Source organism: Lynx canadensis, chromosome B2 (genome assembly GCF_007474595.2).
Source record: "Lynx canadensis isolate LIC74 chromosome B2, mLynCan4.pri.v2, whole genome shotgun sequence".
Taxonomy (NCBI): domain Eukaryota; kingdom Metazoa; phylum Chordata; class Mammalia; order Carnivora; family Felidae; genus Lynx; species Lynx canadensis.
Window position 1 is genome coordinate 129,665,861 of NC_044307.1, and position 23,662 is coordinate 129,689,522.

The following is a 23,662-nucleotide window of genomic DNA, read 5'->3' on the forward strand; positions in this document are numbered from 1 at the left end:
AATGAATTCAATTCTAAAACCTAACATAAACTTACAGTTCCAGTTTTCACAGAGCCCGATGCAGGGCTGGATTTCATGAACCAGGAGATCGTGACCTGAGCCAATATCAAGAATCCAACGTTTAACTGGCTGAGCCACCCAGGCGCCCCAAGAATAGTTCGTCTTATACACATTAGGCTCTGTACCAGTAAACTTCAAAATGATATAGTAAGCCAGTGAATAGGGTAGAACAATGGCCAAGTTGAGCAATACTGGCTGGGGAGTGAGATCTCTCAAAGCCCCTCAGAAACTTTTGTCTGGAAGATCTGTTTCTGAAGGCAGAAATCAATATCTAGAAACAGGGATCCACCTTCATAACTATGTTAACCATTCAGTTCCCTGCCAAGTAGTTACCTACAACTGCGTAGACATTGCCTTTAGGTAGACTCAGTGTTAGATCAAAATCAATAGATAAATCAATATTTAAAACAGAAACTTCTAAGGACAGGGGCCATGTCTTTCTTAGGACAGGACCATGTCTTTCTAATTGGTTTAATTAACACAATTTCACCTGTGTGTATATATGTTCTAAAAATAGATCATTCGTTTTATCATATACAGATTATGCACAGGTTTTGTATGATTATCTGATTCTGTGTCATCTAATCAATTAAGATCTAATTTGATCTTAATTCAGGTCAAGGTCCTTTCTAATTTAGCTTTCAAACTTATCTATTCTTTAGTGATTATGCGTGGCACTTAAATCATCTTCTGCTGAAATGAGTTAGTGGGATAAAATACATTTTACAATGCTAGAAAATTTAATGCACTACAGAACAGATTTGTGTTAAGACACACCATTTTTAAATAATTGTTTATTGCTATTATTGTGCTTAAATCTAGATATCACATGTTTAGCAAGTGTGGATTCCACCAAGTTAGAGGTTAGACACTAAGCACATTCTCATTTGAAGTGAGACATACATTTGGTAGTCTGCATTTCTGCATTAGTAGTTCACTAAGTGCTTTGTACATAGTAGTTAATCAATAAATATTTGCTAAATAAATCAATGGTGTGTTTAATTCAGGATTCAAAAGGGATTCATGCTAATATTAATAGCTTAAAAAATCTGTAAGGCTACAGAAGTTTTGCGTAGTACATGGGATCAGTGAAGCGCAATGAGAACCCCGAGGGGAATTTTCTGTCATTATTTGCAGATTAGAATAGAGTCTCTGGAAAGGTCCCTGCTGTACTTTTAACGGGTTGTCGCTGGAACATGGTATGATTGTACCCATTACTTTGTGAAGCATATCCAAATGCCTTCTTCAGATGACTGTTCTCCCTGCTTCTTATATATTGAAAGCAATTATGTGATATTGTAATGCATTTTGTTGACAAGCTTTCCTTTCCGAAGCTGCTTATCTAAGTGCATTATTTCTGACTGAAAAACTTATTTTTCTTTCTTTCTGTCTGAGTGGATTGCTTGCCAGTGGTGACTTATGGCCTAGTTCATCGATTTTCAGTAATGAGATAGAGCAGTATGAGGTAAATGTCTGTGTACATGGGCATGGGTTCTAAATCACATTCAGAAAACCACAGGCGTGATGATGCAGTGAGTCCGTCTCCTCAAAAATGTTTGTGGTGAAGATTCCTTGAAAAACCTTGGGCTTACAGCACATCACTTAAATGGCAGATCTAGACAAATAGACTTGCAGTCACCAGAGTGAGAAAGCCATGCTGGTTTGTTCAGGGCAGTAGAGGAAAACTCACCAGCCAGTGCATCTGGTAGGCAGTCTCAGTGGATGAGGGAGGCAGAGAGAGCCTGTGGGAGTTTTAAATGCACTGATTTCTCCACAGGGGAGCATCCAAACATGTAACTGAGTGCAGCCTCCGTGTAGCTGATGGGCTCCCAGGGCTGTAGAATTGCTACAGATATTCACATGTCTGAGGCAAGGAAAGCACTGGAAACAAATGCAAAGGAGATCCTTGCAGAATTCACTCATCTGATTTCATAGTGAGTCACAGTCTCATGGTGCTGAAATATGCTTGGCGATCCCTCTTGATCTTAATAACAAGAAGATGGAATTATAAACCATTAAAAACTAAGATATTGGGACACCTGGGTGGTTCAGTTGGTTGAGTGTCTGACTCTTGATTTTGGCTCAGGTTGTGATTTCGTGGTCATGGGATGGAGCCCCCAGTACCAGGCTCCATGCTGGGCATGAAGCCTGCTTGAGACCTCTCTCTCTCTCTCTCCCTCTCCCTGCCCCTCTCCCACGCACACCCCCCCTCAAAAAAAATTAGAAGTAAGATATTTGTGGAATAGAGAGGGATCCCTTGAATATTGTGTTTTGTAGCACTGTAATTTTATGGCCCTTATATCCTTTCCATATATCTCATGTCTCCAGACAAATTCACTCTTCATTGAACACAGATATTTCCAGGAATTCTTTCTTCTTTTATCTAAATCTCCCGTTGATTAATGCTCTCATCCTCATACATGGGACTCCTCCAGACCCTCCCTTATGACACCTCTAAATCTTCCTGCCTTCTTTCCATCTGTTCTTTCTAGTTTTCTTTCATTCCATGATCCACATCACTCCAGTGTCCATTGCTACCCCTCCGAGTTCTGTTGTCTTATTTCTTCTGTAGACCAAGTCTAAATTAACCCTAACATAAGTGGAATCTTCAAACATTATTGTATTCTTTATGTTAACCTTATGAGAATATAGTACAATCAAAATGTGGTATGCGACACATGCATGTCATTAGAAATCTTACTCCCAATGATCAAGATAGTCGTTCTGTGGTCTTTTAAAATTCATATAAACAAAGATTTGCATTTCTTACTTAAAATGCTGCTTTTCCTACTTGGGTGCATTCTTTGTTTTTGCCTGAGGTTGGCCTGTAAAAATTAGCAACTCACTATAGTAATGACATAACTTGATATACCAACTAAAGCTTTGGTATAATTACATATAATTGAGGACCTTGAAGATGATCTAATGAAATGAAATAAAACGTATTCTAGATTAACCATATCTACTATGTTTGGGAATAAATGGCAGAAGTATAACAAGTGTGCCCTATGCTAGAAACAGAATTGCAATGGTTTAGTGCATTCCAGGAAAAAAAAAAAAGAAAATAATATTAAGTTCATTTAATGAATACCACTCATGGGTAAGAAAAGATAAGAATATGAATGGAATTGGGGTACATTTCCATACTTGTGAAAGTGAATCCTGAACCTAAAATGACTCAGTAAATAATCTATTATTTCCTGACAGGGAGAGTTGAGGGGGTGGAGAGAAGATGTAGAAGGAATTATTCAACAGTAGAGAACATTCTAGAGGAACAAATACTAGAGTGAGTTCAAAATATCCTGGGCTTTTTTTTTCCATTCTGATAAATCTCTATTTATATTTCTTGGAGAGATGTGGTACATTTGACCACTTCATTTCTACACGTGACACAAAATAATAAGAGCAGCCAGCCTGCTAAGAACTCAAAGCCAGATGGTGTATATGTGTGTCATGCTGAGTTGATGGTTTGGAAATGCCAGCCCTGCAGAATGGCTGGAGCCAAATAATGCTTCAAGGTAATCGTAATCCTACTTAAAATTCACTTGTGCATCTCCATACAACTTTCACATTCTTAAGTTTATTTAATGAATTTTAAGTTGCAACGGACAACGTGATACGTACAGGCAATAGAGCAAAATGTGTCTCATGTGATTTGTTGGCTGTCAGCTCCAATCAAATTCTAATAAAGTAGCAGAAATCTGAAGTGTTAGTTTAACAGTATTGTCTGACTGCTTCTTAAATGAGCAAATAACCAAACGTCAGGCCATGCTTCTCCCTAGGGAGCAGTGAGCTGTTCTATAATCTTTAGGGATTATCTTTTAAAAATTAGTCAGTGTGAGTTGAAAACAAAACAAAACTAACAAATCCCAACAATTTCCTGTCTGTCTCCTGATGTATGGAAATGAGGAGAAAAGCATTTTGTGGTACCTCTTTTCCCTGACCTCCGCAGGCTCACTTGGGAGAAGTCTTCCATAGCAATCCAGGTGAGGCAGGGGGCATAGTGTGATCTCAAGCCCGGGAGAGCCCCTGGCAAGGTCTACAGACAGTGACAGGTTAGCAACCAGGCAGTAGTGAGGCGACTGCTGTGTTAGATGATCCCACTGGAGAAGAAGATGAATTGACTGTAGGAGGATATAAGACTTCGTAACACCACTAACTTATGAGTTTGACAAACTGTTGTTTTATTTTTACATTTATATTTGCAGAATTGCTGTTGTTTTTCTCCTGTAGAACATGAGCTTCTGTTTCTTCCCTCCTTTTTTTTTTTTTTGCTTTTTTAAGGTTTCCCCTCACCTTTTCTTTTATATCTTCATAAAAGCATCTGTTTCCCAAGAATCATGAGTTATTTGTTACTAAAATATTATTGAACATTAATTGAGTAACTTAGCCCCATAGTAAATCAATTTTTGCTTTTTAAGATGTTATACTTTTTAAATGAATTGATCCTTTTGTCATTATGAAATGTTTCTCTTTATTTTTGGTAGCATTCTTTATCTTGAAAGCTACCTTTTTTTTTAAGTGTATTTATTTATTTCGAGAGAGACATAGAGAGGGAGCGTGCATGTGAGCAGGGGAGTGGCAGAGAGAGGTAGAGAGAGAATTCCAAGCAGGCTCCATGCTGTCAGCGTGGAACCTGACTCAGGGCTCGTTGCCACAAACTGTGAGTTCATGACCTGAGCCAAAATCAGGAGTCTGACGCATAACCAACTGAGCCACCCGGGTGCCCCAAAACCTACTTTTTGTATTGATATAGCTATTCCAGCTTTCTTACAATTAGTGTTTGCATCCATTTTCCTTTAACAAATCTATACATACTTATAGTGCCTTTTCTTTGTGTTTTAAATACAGTCTGTCAATCTCTGGTATTAATTGGGAGAGTTTAAACCATTTGTATTTAATGTAATTATAGGTATTATTGGGTTAAAGTCTGAGATCTTACTGTTTTTTTCTGTCTGATCTATTCTTTGTTTCTTTTTCCTAATTTTTTACTTCTTTTGGATTACCCTAATGTACTGTTAATGTTCCATTTTATTTCTAATATGTGCTTATTAGCTGTAATGGACAGAATTTCTAAGTTGGCCCCCAAAGATGCCCCACTCTAACCCTGAGAACCTGTGAATAAATGACATAGAACTTCTCTGATTATGATGTATGGCACAGTTGACCTTAAGAAAAGGACATTACTCATGTGGACTTAATCTTACCACATGAGCCCTTAAAGGCAAAAAGCTTTTTCAGATGGATGACAGAAGAGAGAAAAAGAAGGGAAAGTCAGGGAGATCTGAAGCACAAGAAGAATCTGATATTCTGTTCCTGGACTTGAAGATTGGTGGGCAGGGGGGTGGGGGCGCGGGGTGAGAGCAGGTGCAAGGGTTGGAGAGCAGATCCAAGGAGCTGAGAGTGCCTGGCCATCAGTTAACAAGGAAGCATGAACCTCAGTCTTACAGTCAAAAGGGACTGGATTGTACCAACAACCAGAATGATCTTGAAGCTCCTTTCCTTGAGCCTCCAGATAAGAATGCTCCTTAGCCAGGACCTTGATTTTGATGGCATAGGGCCAGACTAACCCACTCGGACTTCTGACCTACAGAATGTGACCAAGTAAATTGATGTTGTTTTAAGCTGCTAAATTTGTGGTAATTTGTTATGTAGCACAGACAACTAATGCATTAGCTGAAGGTCTCCGTTTCACTGTCTTAGTGGTTCCTCTAGGGTTTACGGTATACATCTTTAACTTATCACCGTCTGCCACCAGATAATATGCCACTTCATATATAACTAAAAACTTAACAACCTACACCTTCCATTTCTTCTTTCCCTTGTGCTATGTCATAATTGTATTTCTAAATATGTTTAAATCCTCACAGTATGTTCTCATATTTCTGCTTTAACTAGTTATTTATTTTTAAAAGATTAAATAAAACAAAAAATAAATCTTTTATATTTATCCACATATTTATAATTTTTAGCAGTTGTCATTGATTGCTTCATATAGATTTGAAGTTATATCTGGTATCATGTTTCCCATTTTGTTCACATTTCTTGTAGTGAAAGGCTATTGACGATAACTTCTCTCAGTTTCTGTTTGTCTGAAAAAGTCTTTCACCTTTGAGAGTTTTTCCTCCTTGTAGGACTTTAAGGTCCCTGTTTTCTGGCTTGTGTTGTTTTACATGAGAAACCTGTGAAATTTCTTATCTTTATTTTTCTGTATGTGATGTCTTTTCCACAGATTTTTCAGCATTTGATTACACTGTACCTTGATGTGGTTTTCTTTGTTTATACTCCATTTGTTTCATTTCTTGGATCTGCACGTTTATAGTTTTCATGAAAACTTCATGAAGTTTTAGAAGAACTTCAGCCATTGTTTCTTCTAATGCTTTTTCTTTTCTTTTCTAATATTTTTTCTACATGCCTCTCTTTCCTGCTCCTTTGCAGCTCCAATACACTTATGTTAGACTGCTTAATATTTTCTCACAATTCAGATATTCTGTTGATTTTTAAAATCTCTTTCTTTCTCAGATTCATTTTGAATAGTTTATGTTGCTATATACTCAATTTTTAGATTTTTCTTCTGCAGTGTCAAGTTTGCTATTATTTCCACCTAGTGACTTTTAAGTTTCAGGCAATGTCTTTAATTTTTAGGTGTTCAGTTTGGTTCTTTTTTAATGTCTTTTTTTTTTTGGCTCATTATTTTCATTTAACTTCTTGAACTTATGTTCTTGTCTGCTAATTCCGATATTAATGTCATTTCTATACCTGTTTTTTTATGTTTATTTATTTTGAGAGAGAAAGCTTGAGCAGGGGAGGGGGAGAGAGAGAAAGGGAGAGAAAGAATCCCAAGCAGGCTACACACTGTCAGTGCAGAACCTACTGCGGGGTTTGAACTCACAAACCATGAGATCATGAACTGAGCTGAAATCAAGAGTCAGATGCTTAACCAACTGAGCCACCGAGGCATCCCATATATCTGTTTTTATCTAATTAGTTTCCTCTTGATTAAGGATTTTTTTACTTCTTGGAAAGTCCAATGACTTTTGATTGGATGTTGATAGTGTAATGTTGGATATTGCTGAATGTCTAGATTTTGCTATATTCCTTTAAAAATTGTAGAATTTTGTTTTTGCAGGTATTTAAGATACTGTATATTGGCTTGCTTTTTTCTGTGATGATTGTTTTAAGTACTAGTGGGGTGGATGTAAAGTAGCCTTTATGCCAAGGCTGTTTTAACATCACTAATTGGGTAATAAACTTCTTGGGTCTCTACTGAATTCTTGCTGTGGTCAATGAGGCCTCTCTGGTCAGAACTTGAATACCTCTCCATTCTGAGTGTTCTCTAAAAGTTGTTTAACCTACAGCTTGTGGCAGGTAAAATGAGAAAATGACTCTCGGTGATATTCAACATTGTATGATCTCCTTCCTTGGGGTTTTGGAAGATTCTGTGAATACAATCAATCCTGCAGTTACATTACTTTATGTGGCAAAAGGACAATTATTCAAAGTGGGTCTGACGTCATCAGGTGAGCCATTTTTTAAAAATGAGAGATTTCTTTGGCTGATTGCAGAGGAAAAAGTTCAACATATGAAAAAGCTGATGGATATATATAGTCCAAATGTCTAGCTGTTTATGGTGGGGAGGCAGCACTGGTAGTAGTTACTTGATCATGGAATTTTAAAATTCACTTAATTCACTTAATTTGGAGATTTTAGTAAATCCTGCTATTACAAGCCAATTTTTAAAACTAAAGGAAACTGAGTTTGAAGGAAAACAACGGAAAGAGACTCACCAGCTACAGCCCAAAAATATGAAAACCACTCTTTTATACCTTTTATTTTTAAGTTCTTTGGAAATATTTCATAATAGTGAAGTACACAGAGAATAATACAACAAACATCTATATACCCAAATAATCAACTTAAGATATAAAATATTACTGATACAGTTGAGGTCCTTCCCCAGTCTTATCCTCCTTGGAGAGGTACCTGAATTCCATGCTATTAATTCCATGCATTTCTTCATATTTTACTTCATATACATGCATCCTTAAAATTATCTTTGCACTTTTTTGAAATTTATTTTGATGCTGTCAAAATGTAGCATTTTCTTGGTTTCCTTTTTTTGTTTAATGTTTTGTTGTGAGAATGAAAAATTGATATGTACTTAGAACTCCACTATATGGATATAGCACAGTTTGTTTATCCAGTCAAATTGAAACATTAAATCCAAATTTTTGAAGCAATGAATGCAGAAATTAACCTTCACATGCATATGACTAGAACACACGTATGGCAGTTTCTCTAGCAAATACCCTCGATAGTGAAGTCATTAGGTAATAAAGAATGTACATCTTTAAATCACTAGACATTGACAAGTATTCTTCAAAGGGGTTGTTCCAGTTTGCATTCCTACCATAGGGTTTCTGGTTGTTCTACATCCTTATAAACAGTAGTATTGTCAGAATTAAATTGTGAAAATTATATGGTTGAAAAATGCTATCTCACTGTGGTCTACATTTGTGTTTCCCTAGTAATTGATCATGTAGGGCCCCTTTTACTATGTCCACAGGCCAAATTGGCATGGAGATTATTATTCCCCAGCCTGGCCACTCCAATTTCTCAAAACCCCTTAGGGTCGACATAAAGATCAAACATCTACAGCGATAAGATATGTTATGGAAAGTTTTCCTAAGTGTGAAATTATTCCCTGAGTCATTAAAATTATTTCTGGTCATCACAACATGATTCTTGCCAACATGCTCAGTTGTGGCCATCTCAGCTTCTCCTCCTCTGCTTTTTCTTGTTGTAGAAAGCATAACAATAAACCTTAAGTCATTGAAGCTGAAAGGCAGGCTAAGTTATGAGAAGGAATAGAACTTTAGCTAACATTGGCAAATAATGGCAGGATTTGGTCAACTTGGAATAACATGGTAATTGTATTATATGTAAAAATACTGCAGGGTTTTTGTTTATTTGACTAAGGTCAGCAATGGAATCTCCATTATTTGGAATTTTCAAAATGGCTTAGATAAGAATTTGAACAGAGTGATTTGACAATCCAAGTGTGTCAGCGCTATGCTAAATGGAAGCTGGTAATTTTGAGGGTCCTTCTTCCCTTCGTTTTGTGCCTCAATGAGGAACTCATCCACAGAGCTTTCACAGATCCTTTCCACTGCCAAGATGGAAATTTACCAAAAATTTTTTGTTGTTTTCTAAAGAGGTAGTGAATAAAATTGTATCTTTTGCAAATCTGTCATCAGTGAATTATTTCTGGTAGAGGACACCAGAAAACTTACCCTGAATCTACTCTTGGTGCTAAATGGGTTTGATTTTTGAGCCCAGGGAATATATTTTCTGCCCTTTCCATAATCTGAACGATCATTTGCCAAGCTATATTACAGTATGCTTCCTGCCTCCACCCACAGCTCTGGATCATCGATACTTTTGCTCCCACATTAGGAATTTCACAGATTATTGAATTGTAGTATTTCAATGTCCTCCCCTGAGATAGTCCAAGTTACCCGTAGCTGATGTAAGTAATTTAATTTGTAATTTATTTGGGAATGTACAACTGAGAACTTTTTTGGGGAATATGGTATGGGTATCTATGTTTGTATTACTTTGGAAAGATTTTATTTTAGAAGAACAGAAAATCTGAGAAGGAGGTCCTGTCATTCAGGTTTGACAACAGAAAATCATTCTGTACCAGTTTTGATTATTGCATTCAGTTGATTTCTCTGTGACTCAAGGACTAGAAGCTTTCTACCACTTCCTTTGGTGGAGAACTTTCCAAATCTAGGAGATTAGAGCATGGGAAGTTTTCTTTACATTCAGACAAAAGTGTCTCATTTATTACCCAGGCTACCTTGATTCTTTTCTTTGCACTTCTTAGATGTTTGTTAAACCCTACTAGTCAATGTAATGACCCCACAGATGTGATATTTTAAAATAATAGACATGTCGTTATGATGTTTGATATTTGACACTGCTTCGTATTGGGCCTCTTTAGACATGCACGTGCATGCAGAGTTTGCATTTGTCCCAAGGTGAGCAAAAACGGAAGCAGTGTTTTTAGGATGAATTTTCTCACCTATGATAGCAAGTTGCAAATATCTTATTCTTTTTTTATTTGTAGGGCCAGCTCTGTAAATACGCTTCTGATCATCTCTTATCCTGTGTCATGTTGCAAAGTTGTAGCTTGTTTGCTGTCCTACAGCTGGGGTCTCTTTAGATCTTATGGACTAACACCAGCTGTTGTCTCCCTCCAGGTCATCCAGGCTGTGTTTTTTGGTATTTGCGTGCTGACTGATCTTTCCAGTCTTCTGACTAGAGGAAGTGGGAACCAAGAACAAGAAAGGCAGCTCAAGAAGCTTATCTCGCTCCGGGACTGGATGTTAGCCGTACTGGCCTTTCCTGTCGGGGTTGTGAGTATGATGTACAATGCATTTAACCATAAAAGAAACTTAAAGGGTCTTATTTCAGACTTCTAAGAGAAAAAAAAAAGGGCTCACTTCTAAGAGAAAAAAAAAGGGCTCTAGCAGGTGTCTATATTAGTCTGCTTAGGGCTGCCATTACAAAGCACCACAGACTGGCGGGGGGGGGGGCGGGGGGAGAGGGCGGCGCTTAACCAACAGAATTTATTTTCTCACAATTCTAAAGACTAGAAGTCTGAAATCAAGGTGTTCACAGTGTTGACTTTTTTTTTTTTTCCTGAGACCTCTCTCCTTGGCTTGTACATGGCCTCCTCTCCCTGTGTCCTCACCTGTGTATCCATGTCCTAATCTCCTCTTCCTATAAGGACATCAGCCAGACCGGAGTAGAGCCCATCAATGACCTCATTTGATCTTAATTGCCTCTCTAAAGGCCATTCCTCCAAATATAGTCACTTTTGAGGTACTAGGGGGTTAGGACTTAAACATATAAATTCTAGGGAGACACAGTTCAACCCATAACAGCTTCTCTAGCAGCCCAAATTTGAAATGTATGGTCCTTGGGTCTATGACCATTCTAGTGTTTTTGAACTTGAGAGAGGAAGTCAACATTAGCTCATACTGCTTCGTTCACCCAACTGTGCCATTAGCTAATATCATTTAAGTACATGCTGCTTAATGTTTGGGTCTGTTCTGGCTTCACTGATTTTCATTATTTTCAGTTAGATGCCCTCCATTGCTTGACTTCCTTCACAGGTCTGTTAATCGTCCATTGTCTATACATAAACCGTGTTTCTTTAAAAGGCCAGGGCCCCATGAGATTCTATAGATTGTAACCTGTGGAGAGGCATGAAAAGAGGGAGAAAACTCTTACAGATCGCAAATTGTGAAAATAAGGAAGAGTGTGTTCCCTAATTCAAATTCAGACCTTTCATTTGACAACAACACAAGGAGATTATTATAATCTGGTCACACTCCTCTGCTCGTTCCCTCATCTTTTTCCTTTGAAAACCTAAATGGGTGCTCAGATTGAAACCATCTCACAAATCTCTCAAATTCTGTTACTTAACCCGACAGAATTAGATGCCTTACCTATTGTTTAGTATTTCCTTCTTTGGACTTGACATAGAAAATTCAAATGCTTTCTATCAGAATAGTCATCTAAGAGAAAATTTCCATTGGCACAAAGTATAAAGATTTGTACTCGGTGCATGAAAGAATTATCTGGAATATCCAAGTCTGTGTATTGTTTTGTTTCTTTTTACTGGATTGTTCCCTTGGAATTTCTCTAGGTATGTCATTACCTCTGGAAGTCTTCCTTGGCTAAGAGGAACACAGTAACACAATACAAAAGTAAATAGGAATACAGTATTAACATTTTCTCTTAGCTCTGCCTCTCTCCCTCCGTTGTGTGGTGCCCAACTGTGTTTCTGGGGCTTAAATTGTGCCTCTTGCCACTCTCATCAAAGGCACATTGCATATGCCCTTTAGACATTTTTGACATTACTTTGGCCAGAAACTTTTTGCACCTGCTTAGGACTTGAGATGTTTCTCAGCTTTCAGTGTCCTTCCTGAAGTTAGTCGCGTATGCTTCATGGTTTGTGACAAGAATGGGAGACTTTGTGCTTGCTTATTTGTTTGGTTACATTTGCTGTGTTCCTCTGTTTTCACTAACTTTGTGGTTTTCTCTGTGTTTTGAAAAAGGGAAGAGAAGTAATAATACCTTTAATTTCACACCTCCTTTTAAACTGAGAAGTCATATCACATTCCGTTGCATTTGTATACACCTTCCCAGGTGGGAAGCTTCACAGAAGAATAATGAATCAGATGAACAGCTTCACTTACTTTTTTAACTCTTATTTTTTGCTGATATTTTATAGTCCATTTTTTACATTCGTTATAATCTTCCCTGTTAATATATGAGTCACTTTCCTTTTTAGAGCCACTAGCCTTTTCTCTTAACTGAACTTTTGAAGTCCCTCTGTTATATTTCCCTCTGTCTCTCCCTCCCTTTCTCTCTCTCTCTCTCTGTCTCTCTGGTATTAGGAAGAGTTTTGGGCAATGTTCTCCAGAAATCTCCAGATGTTTCCCACTGTTTCTTACTCTATCATTTGAGTTTTTGCATCCAGTTTCCCGGTTTCTCAAACTAATACACAGAAATGCATCCTGAGGAAAAAAACAAACCAAAAAACACAAAAAGAAAAACCAAACCCTGGTAACTAGCTGTTTCCCAGACTCCACTAATTTTATAGCAAAGTCATATTTACAAAGGACATGAATTTGTCTCTTTATTTGCATTTTAATGCAAACTGGGTTTTTTTCATTAAAATAAAATTTTATGGTTTTTCACCTTTCTTTCCCCAACTTTGTTTCCCAGCTTTCCTTTCCAGTGTGCCCTTACCTTTGCTGTGGCTTCACAGGTTTTCCCTTGCCCCTTCTGTGTCTCTCCCATACCCCGTTTCCTCAGTAGGGTCTGGAATTTCAGTGTGGTTTTATCACTGAACTTTTCTCCCTTGTTAAAATGTGAACCCTCCCTGGAGCAGCGCCACTAGGAATCACTTGAAAAGGTGTCATCTTTACTCTTCCTGTGGCTCCTGGCCTGGGAGGGAGGTGCCCAGCCCAGTGGGTTCATTTCATCGGAAGGATGGGAACAGCACTAGTGCCTGGAACCTGATTGACGGACATGTCCTTATACCCGTAGGCATCTATAGTGTGAGAATGCTTATCATGTATGAAAACGATTAATGATAACATTTGTAATTAAACACCTTTTGCCATATTGACTGACACAGAATCCTAAAGGGCAAAGCACCCAAGCACTCACCTGTGCCTGGAGAGCCTTGGGCATGGCTCGAGCTTCTAGGCAGCAAGGTGCTCAGCCTCAGCTTAGAACCTGCCTGTGGTCCCCCGAGGCCTCCAGGCTCTGGCTGCCAGGTGATTGCCAGCCTCACAGAATTCCACGCCCTCGTGGCTCCTTCGGGCCCCCACCTTTTGTTTGTCAGCCAGAAGTTTGCAGAGAAAGTAAAGTTATTTTTGCTTCCCGGTGCAGGGCAGAAAGGCAAGGGGCATGATAAGGGGGCAGAGTGGCACCCTCTACTCCGATTTTCCTGAAGAGACCTCTTAGCCCCAAGCTTTTCCTGTTGCTCCCATTATCTCTCTTTCCTTCTCTGTCTCTCTCACCTCAACTGCAACTGTGGCAGCAAGAAAGACATGGGTAGGTTATCTAGGATTCGTATTGTCTCCACTAATGCTTCCTCCAATAACGAGGTTAATTGAGAGCTGACAGTAATTGCTTGATGTGGGCATGAAGCAATAAATACGATTTTGGTGACCCATGGACCTAATGCATCTACTTCATGGACTCTTTCTCTCGGATATATAAAAATAATGAAGCATTCCAATCAAAGATAGTTGGCGTAAAGTTTTGTTTGAGCATAACCTTGAAGAAATTAGGCGGTTGCTTGAGTGAGCCTAGCCTGTATCATCCTGATTTGTGCAGATTCCCATAAATGCAAAGCTGGCCTTGATTAGTAACGCTAATGGCCGGAAACCACCACCACTCCCAAAGCCTTGCAACTCATTTTGCAGGGATAACCCATGGGAGGCTCTTCTTACCATGTGCAGTTTATTTCTGAACCCTGTCACCCTTTTAAAGAAGCATTACAAATAACTCTATGACATTATGTGGTCTGGAAGCACTGAAGTTTATTAGGAGCAATCAAACCAAGAATGTCTTTTGTCTCCTGTGAGTTTGTTGACTTTCGTGCTGGCAGATACTCTTCTAGTTAAGAGAATAGGCTAAGGCTTTCAACCAACCAACCAACCAACCAATCAAACATACAAACAAGCAAACAAAAAGATAAAGAGGAAGAGGAGCAAGAAAATGAGTATGACGGGTATGAAATGGTTTCTCTCAAAAATTCTAAGTGTGTCTCCAACTTTTATCCAAAGCAGCCCATTTAATGGCAAAGAACCATCATACATTTCCCATTCATTCAGGTGCGTGCATCCCATTTATTTGCAGCTTCTTAGCTTCTATGGGACATGGAATCAAATCTCACCACCTCCCCAGTACCTCTTTGTCCCTTCTGTCACTTGACAGAAGGTAGGCTGTCACTAAACTGACCTTGACTGATTGATGGGTAAAGATGAGGATGTCCCTGTCTGTATAGAGGGGGAGTGGGTCCAAGCAGGGCCTAGAAATTTGGGTTGTTCTAACCAGGGATGGGCATCCAGGGTATCCCCAAGCAAACCAGCATGTGCCAAGATACGTTCTTCTAGAATTTGGGCTTTTTACCTGAGTTTAGCCTCAGTTACTTGTTCAGTAACCATTTCTGGTGTTATAAGTATATTCTTGTAAAGACTTGGTGAAGATTTTATATGTACCAACCTAGTCTAGACTCCTTTAAAACTTGTTTTTGCTTGTGATGGGGACTGTGTGGTACCTGCTCCCTTAGGAAATATGGAAAACATAATTTGAAATCTCAAATGCAAACTTAAAGAAAAAGTATCTAGCAGTTATTTTCAAAAAGTGAGTCTTTATTTATTGACATACTAGCTAACTCTGAGCCATTCTTCAGAAAAATTTTGTGAAGCATACAAATTTAGATCATCATATCCCTACAATTTAAAAAACATTGTTTGCCTTTCTGATTTTCAAGTAAGAGATTGGCTTACATGGAAAGCAAACAATTAATATGAATTACTAATGTTAATATCTGTTAATGTAACATATAAAGGAAGGGAATTTGATTCTATTTGAGACTGTATGAAGCCAATGCCTTTTCTTCTGTTTTGATATTAAGGGAAAAAATTTTTAAAGCGCATTATTTACTTTATTCTACAAACTCTGGATTTAATATAAAAATACACTTAATATCCGCTGATCCTCTCTTTATTAAATTTTCACACAGGTACCTAAAACCAAACTCTTTCCTGTTTTGTTTTGTTTTTTTCAAGACTTCATTGATGTTTTAAGTTTCTTCAAATTCCCTTTTCCTTTCTCCTCACCTTTGAAATTAAAAATATAATATCTGCTAGGTCATATTTTATGGTAAAACCCAGTTCATTTGGAGTTGAGGAAATCATGTGCCTTCTCCCTGCTCTGAAATGAGTGTGAGTTGGGTTTCCAAAGAGGGAAGATTCACAGATGAGGATTCATTCAAGATCAATAAACAAGGTGAAGTTTTCCCTCCCCTACCAGGAGAAATACTCAGGAGACTATAATCACCTAACCTAGGTGAGTGGTCTTACCTCATTTTTTGGATTGCCTTTTCCAAAGACCAAGGACATAATGTGATTAGACAGATGTATGAGAGGGAACCAGGTTGCTTCTCAACCATCTTAGATATATTTTTTCTCCTCAGTGGAAACCAAAGATTTTTCTGCCTAAGTGACCTATTTGATTTGTATACATTCATGCCAACTCACAGCAGCCAGCTTTCTCAATGCTTGCAAGATAAATTTCTTCCACACAAAAAATAATCACTCTTTAACAATATTTTCTATAGGTGCCCACTTTTAATCACACTACAGTGGAAACCACACATTTATATCCAGAACATTCAAAGGACAGCAGTTCTAGTCAAGTCGATAATGATTTGTGGGTAATGGAGCTTACTAGGTAAGCAGATAGTGCTAAGAGCCAAGATAGCAGTAAGGATAGATCTTGTCCTTCAAGAGTCTCACAGCCTAGAGAAGGTGACTTTATAAGCTATATCAACAAGTAAATTAAAAGAAGGCATGGTGTGTATAAGAGTGCATGGGTCTAAGGTGCAGAAGTAGTCCAGAAGAGGAAGGGATTGATTTTAGTGAGTGGGAGGTCCTGGAAGTCTTCCCAGAAATGATGATATCGGAGCTCTGTTTTGAAGAATGACTACAGACTTATTGGATGTATGAGTTAATGATGCTTTCAGCTGCAAGTAACGGAATACCCACAGCTCTCCACCTGGCTTACTCTTTCAATTCATTCAAGTCTCTGTTCAAATGATTACCTCTCAGAAAAGCTTCCATGAATAATCAATATAATTAGCCTTCCATTACTCTCAGTCTCTTTGCCTTGCTTTATAGTCTCCATAATGATTACCACTACCTGGCACATTATATGTGTATCCTTTCATTTCTGTAGCATATGTCTCCTCTGACTTGGTACATACCTTATGAGGCCAGGGAGGTTGTGTGTTTGATTTACTGCTGTAACCCAGCCATCAGGAGTGATGCCTAAATAATTCAGTATTTATTGAGTGAACATCCATCCATCCAGTTGTGGCTTAAGCAATAAAGATATTTAATATCTCACAAAAGTAGAAACCTGTAAGCAGGTAGTTTCGGGATGGCATTGCTCAGTGTTATGATTTGAGACTTAAGCATTTTTTATTGTTCATTTTTTTATCTCCAGAGCGTTGGCTTTTTGTCCTTGGACTTGCCACCTACAGTCTCAAGAGGGTTGGCAAAGCCCCAAACATCACCTCCTTCGGAGCCATGTTCAAGGCAGGATGTGGAAGAAGCTCTTGAGGGAGCTCTCTGCATATGTTTGTCTCTTCATCAGACTAATGAATATTTCCTATAGGCCCCGTCAGCAGACCTCCCCATAAGTTTTGTTGGTTAGAACAGTCACGTGGGTGGAACCAGTGGCATGGGAGCCTGGGAAAGCAGGTAGAAGAAGGGAATTCACTTACCATGAGGGCTTAAACTAATTCAGATTGAGCTTTATAGGTCGGGCACATTGCTGCCCAAACAAAACCAGGAGTTTCAAGAAACATGATAAGTAACAAATATTGAGAATGGCTATGAAATGTAAACTAAGTAAAAACCAACAGGATTTTAAGTAATTTGTTGTTCATCTATGTATGTTTTTATGAAAAATAGATACAGTCAAACTGATGAGACTAATCATGGACATTTTCTGTCTTAGTCAAGAAAAGCATTTTTTTTCCCATTCATTCTCTGCCAGCACCATTTTTTGTACATTCTGATTAGTATTATTATAAACGACTATCAAAATCTGATATTTGAAGAAGTTGTTCTCAAAGGAAGTCCCATATGTTACACAATTGACTAAATCGTTTCTGTTCAGTTTCTGAAAGTCCATAGATTTGTACGAGGTGGCCCTACATCAGACCAGCAACCCATATATGCAGAAAACCATGTTCAATGAGTAAAATCTTCCTTTAATAGTCCCGTAGAAATTGTAGAGAATGATCATGCACTGGGTGTCATTTCACCAAGTTCCCACTCTCTCTGGGCCAAAGGGCCACAAAAGTATCTCAGGAAATGAAAATACCTTTTTTCCATATTTATATCCATAAGTAAAAAATATATTGGAAGTATGTGATTGAGAAAAGGTAGAATTGATCTCTGGTAACATTAATAATGTGATGCGTATAAAATAGGCATACAATTCCTATTCTCAAAAATAAGACCCCCCCCCCCCCGCAAAACAGACTCTTTGTAGGCCCTTGTTTCGAGAACCAGGAACAAGTTTCAATATTAGATGCTGATTTAAAAAGAAAAGGAGAAAGGGACACCATTCATTTTTCTTCTTCCTTCTCTGCATATCATTCTTCCTCCTGATCTCTGTCTTACCTTTCTCCCTCATCCCTCTACCCCAAACCCATCTCCCTCTTTGTAGAAAAAGAAACAACGATTTGCTGTGTGGGTGTTCTGAAATTACTACAGTCCCTGTGGGCGTTTTGAGGTAACTCTTACCTGTTTTAGCTGGATCAAAATGTGCTGTGTCACATCAGCCGACATCAGAAGGAACATTTCCCCCCAAGGAAGGAGCTAGTGGACTTTCCACCCACTCAAGGTTTATTAACTTTTAGTTGTGCCTGTGCGATGACCATGCTAACGATTCGCTTATCTTACCGCAAATAGCCAGTCCTGGATAGGACCTTCATTCATCATGCCTTTTTCTAGCTCTCTTAGGAACAAGAGGTGAGGCATAATTCTGACTTCGGGGCATGTGTCAGGGGACAGGTGGGAAAGTGGGAAGACGAGGAGCTGGGGGTCAATGAGGGGAGAGCTTGCGTGGAGCCATAGCTCACAGGTAGCCCTGTGGCCCCACTCACTGTCTCCCACACTCCTCCGAAGAGCAACTCCCAAGTGGTTTCCCTCTTCAGAATGTCCCTTATTCTGTAGGTTACGTCTGTGCTCCATTCACACAAAGGAACACACACACACTGGGTGTTGGGCTGCGCTGCCAGTTTGGTGGACGGGAGGAACATGAAGGGAGCGTGTCCCAGAAGGAACAAGAAGGAGTTCTTCCTTCCCAATCTGCTTTTGTGCACCTCTGGGTGCCCTGCCACTCTGTTCATCATTCACCAGTGGGAGACGGGGGAGGGGTGTAAAATGAGAAGATTCGGAAAATACGTGGTGGCGTGCCCACGTGGGATGGCATGAATGGGGATGAGTTTGCTGTGCCCATTTGTTTGGATCACCTTGCCACTTAATCTGAAGGAGGGCCCGTGCCCTCTCTTCACCTTAAAAATCTGCACTGGGGGGGCGCCTGGGTGGCTCAGTGGGTTGAGCGTCCGACTTCGGCTCAGGTCACAATCTCGCAGTTTGTGAGTTGGAGCCCCCCATCGGGCTCTGTGCTGACAGCTCAGCCTGGAGCCTGCCTCGGATTCTGTGTCTCCCTCTCTCTCTGCCCCTCCCCTGCTCGCGCTCTGTCTCTGTCTCTCTGAAAAATAAATTTAAAAAAATAAAAAATTTTAAAAATACAAAAGAATGACCTAGTTCACACAAGCACAAATAACTAAACAGGAAGAAGCCTCAGCACTCCCATGCCCGGAAAATAATACAAGCACGCACATGCCGTGGGGATGCTGTCAAAATTAGCATGGAGTGAACAAAGAAAAACAGCCCCTAGATTCATTAATATAGTAACATTTTTGTCTGAATATTCAGAAACGCTACCTGTACCTCCTTCCTGCTGTGATTACCTTAGAGTTTTAAAGAAGACACATACCCAGAGGCGTTTGCTATTGCCTTTCTTTTTTGTTTCCAGCCTGTGAAAGAGCAGTTCCATTTGCACCTACTGACACTTCTCATCATCTCCCTTCCTATAGAGGCAAAACCCACAAACAACTCAAGAGGCTGGAAGAAATCTCATAATGAGCACCAACTTATGCTGCATGCTACTGGGGGACAGACACAGTGCTAAGGGCTTTACTTTAATTGTGTATTGAATCCTCATAGCCCCCAAAGGTAGAAATTACCATCATTCCTACTTCACAGAAGATGCTTGTATTTTACAGTTTTACAGATGGGGTTTCCCGTTTACAGTTGCTTGCCTGAGGTCCACGGTTAGTCAGTGGTGCAACCAGGACTTCAACCCGACACTGACAAATGGGGTGCTTGCTCTTAGCAAGTGCTCTAAACTTTTTGACAAGCCAGACCTAACTTTGCTTTTCATCATTTGCCTAATAGGTATTTTTAGCTATGTAATTAAGCTCTGAGCTGACCACATTTTCTAGTTTAGGAGAATGCATCAGAATAAGAAAGGGAGTTATGCAGAATCTGGATCAAAAGCCACTGTTTATCATTTTCCTTGAGGCTATTGAACAAATGCTGTTCATTTGTGCGTATTATTGTTCCCGTTTCATGTATTATTTCACACCATGGATCAATGGTTTTATATAGTTTTACAGGCCAGTTTGCAAAGTACAGATTTGGGCCCAAACAAGAACATCTTTCCTGCCTTGTCTTCTTGTTTCAGCCGCTGAGTACAGATTTAAGCTACCACACTTATCCAATGTGCTTGTTTTTAATATGTGAAAGTCAGGTTTTATCGACATAATTAGCTATGTTTTTAGAAATGGTTACCAAATGTATCCAGTGTCATCTGTAAATCATCTCTGGGCTTCCAAGAAAGCACAGTTCGTAGCTACACAATATTTTTGGCAAGAAATGATCCGGCACATTCTGTATGGGTATCCTAACAAATGAACTGTGCCTACCCAGCAAATATTCTACTAAGAATTCCTGAAAGCCATTTTGTTCTGCTTTATCAAGAGAGGGTTTTCAGTCAAATCTGCTTTTCTTTTTAAATTTATAATTTGTACCTCTACCTGCTTTCAACAAGGATTTGAGGTGGTCTAAGTCAAATCAGTTCATCAATGTGATCCAGTCTCCTGGGCCTCAGCATCGTTCAGCCGAGGCCGCCTGTTAATAATCTTGCCTTCTTGGATAAGTGTCTTCTCTATTTTGTTGCAGGATACACAGAATAACTTTTTTGTACATTTTATCTTGCAAAGCCAGGCAAGCTAGGAAAATAGGGAGAAATCTTCAAAAGGCTTTCTAGAAAATTTATTGAGTGCCACGCACCAGTCACTATGTTAAATGCTGTCACGCAATTTTACTTACTCTCAAAGGGGATCTTACAAAAACAAGAGGCAGTAGGAAGCTTACTCATCCCTGAGGCTGTGATACCAGCACAGAACGGGCTCCCTGAGGGCAGGCAAGATGTTGCCACACCCTCCGGCCGTAGGTTCTTGCTTTGTTCCGCCCTACCGGCCATAATGGACCTGGTCAGTAATGTTTGATGAATGCTTTGTGCTTGAAGAGTCTCCAGCAAAAACCGGTAATGAGGAAGGAAAAAGAAAGAAAGCACTAGGGAAAAAGAATCATCCACAGGAAGTAGATTTTCTTCAGTTCTCCTGGCTACTTTTGCAGGTCAGCATCAGAACACATGTTTCTCCCCTATTTGACACCTTCTTGAAGGGCTGATCATTAAAATAATTAGTTTACTATAACCTCCTGGCTCTTAATTGACAAGAAGTGGTCCTCAACCAAAAAAAAAAAAAAAAAAAAGCAAAAATCCATAATTGATCAGCAATTCTAGAGGGGCTTAAGCAGATGACAAAAAATTCAGGTGGATGAAATGCCAGAACAACTCCTGATGTGCTGTTGGTCAGACCGAGGGCTGACGCTCAGACTGCCTATATGCCTCTTGGAGCCATTTTGGTTCCAAAGATGAACTTTTGTTTGTTGACTCCTTGCACTTTGTTTACACAGCATAGATCATCATAGAATAGTGTAAAGGGCAAAAACAAAAGTCCATACAAATTTCCACAATGAACATTTATTACTTTCATAATAAGAAAATCTCACATGTATTCTCATTTGCAAATGTATTATCATTTACAGATGTTTATGCTCCATATTTAAAACTTAAATTGTTCATAGAGGAAGAGATAAGATTGATACCTAGTTCATCTGATGCTAAAACGCAAATGCACCACCCTTTCTAAAAGTTCTTTCCGCATTGCAAACTGCACAGAAATGTCACGTATTTTCCTACTTGGTTTGTGCGTACAATCTAAACTAAACAAAACACAGGAAACCTTAGCCATTTTCCTCTCCTATCTCCATAGCAATTCAGAGAGAGTGAAGCGACCATTTGTGGGTGTCCCAGTATGCTGGGACTGTACTCAAAGGTCACTGTAGCCCAGGACCAAAGACCCAGACACACAATTTTGTCAGTCTATTTAAGGTAATCCTTCTCTCAGTAAATGAATTCATGCTAACTAATTGTTTGCAGACTAAAGTTTAGCTCAGAAAGATGATCGAGTAATTTATAATTACCAAGAAAAATTGTCAGACTAGAATCTGCATAAACTCTCTCCAAACCAGAACAATTTGCAGAAGACAAAGGGCAGCCAGATTTCTAGGTGAACTCAAATTCAAAGCAAGACACAGTAATTGGATGATATTAGTTGCAGCTGGTCAAATTACTACAGTCTGATGTGTCCTTTTGCACCAGAGGGACTGACTTGCTGGGTAGACTGGAATGCTATCTTGGGTGGCCAGAGTTGTGCCTGTCCTCCATACAAAGCTGGAGACCCATTCTTGCTCTTTTATATCCATAAACCGAACCCACTATGATGATCACTTTACCCTTGTTCACATATGCTTCTTGGGCAGCCTGTAATTCATTTAATCAGGCTTCAAATTCCACTGTTATAATAGTATTCTGGTCAGGCCATTGTGATACTATACCCAAGGCACCGACTATAAGCCGTCGTTGATCCATAGCCACCTAACACAGGATGCTTCTACAAAAGGATGTTCTAATTACTTAATTAACTTCTATTAAATTAGATTTTTCTTAATTTTATTCTCAGGTGGTAACTTTAAGTTGTAGCTGGATGTCTCTCCTGTGTACTTATAGCTGCCTTGTGGATATTCATTTTAATGTAATCGCATCTAATAACAGACTACAGTTCCCTTTTATTAAAAAAGCAAGAGAGATACAGAGAGCAAGAGTTTGATTATTCAGTGATTTTATGATGACAAGAGGTCTGAATAGTTCTTTGAAAAATAAATTGCTATCAATGCTAATTGATTAGCAGTGTTTCTCTAACATAATAAAAATAGTCTTGTGCGAGGTTTATGGATATGTTTACCTATGTCATTTGATGTCACTTGACAGAGGGAAAGGCCTCGTGCTCAATTTATTTGGAGTGGAATTCAATTTAAAATGGATAGATTTAGGGGCGCCTGGGTGGCTCACTTAAGTGCCCGACTCTTGATTTCAGCTCAGGTCATGATCTCACAGCTCGTGAGTTCGAACCCCACATCAGGCTCTGCGCTGACAGCATGGAGCCTGCTTGGGATTCTCTTTCTCTCTGTGTCCCTCCTCTGCTCTCTCTCTCTCTCAAGCTAAATAAATAAACTTGAAAAAAAGAATTTTAAAATGGATCAATTTAAAACTTTGAATCGATAAAAGGAAGGTTAGTTATGAGAATGCAAAAACGACCCACCTTATGTGGTGATCTCACCTGTGTGAGGTATAAGGTGATCAGATGTCGTCAAAAGAGCATGAGCCTTGGAGACAGACCTGGATTTTAATTCCGGATCCACCACTTTCTAATGCAGATTTCATAGGTTCCCAAAATCTTGGTTGTCTAACATGAAGAGTGGGCTCAACAACACCTAACTCACTTGGGTTATTGTGAAGGACAATGAAAGACACAGAGTATCTAGAACAGTGTTTAGCTGGATGACACATAAACAGCATCAGTTTCTTTGCATTTGCCCTAAAAATGGCCTCATATCACAGAGAATGTCCTGTGAGATGAGAGCATCTTTTAACAAAGTAGTATGCTGCCCCATCGCAAACACTCATTCGAAAGGTTAGAGGGTACAAGTTCTTGAAATTCCAACAGTATGTT

The 23,662-nt window shown here is 39.1% G+C and overlaps 1 protein-coding gene across 10 annotated transcripts in view; it reads left to right on the forward strand.

Moving 5' to 3' along the window:
* The window catches only part of AIG1 (androgen induced 1), a 254,569-nt gene that overhangs the window by 47,000 nt on the left and 183,907 nt on the right, over positions 1-23,662 (forward strand). For all 10 annotated transcript variants that reach the window (XM_030316485.1, XM_030316490.1, XM_030316491.1 and 7 more), the window contains exon 2: positions 10,326-10,481. In XM_030316485.1, coding sequence (XP_030172345.1) covers positions 10,326-10,481 — 156 coding nt within the window. The remainder of the gene's footprint in view (positions 1-10,325; positions 10,482-23,662) is intronic.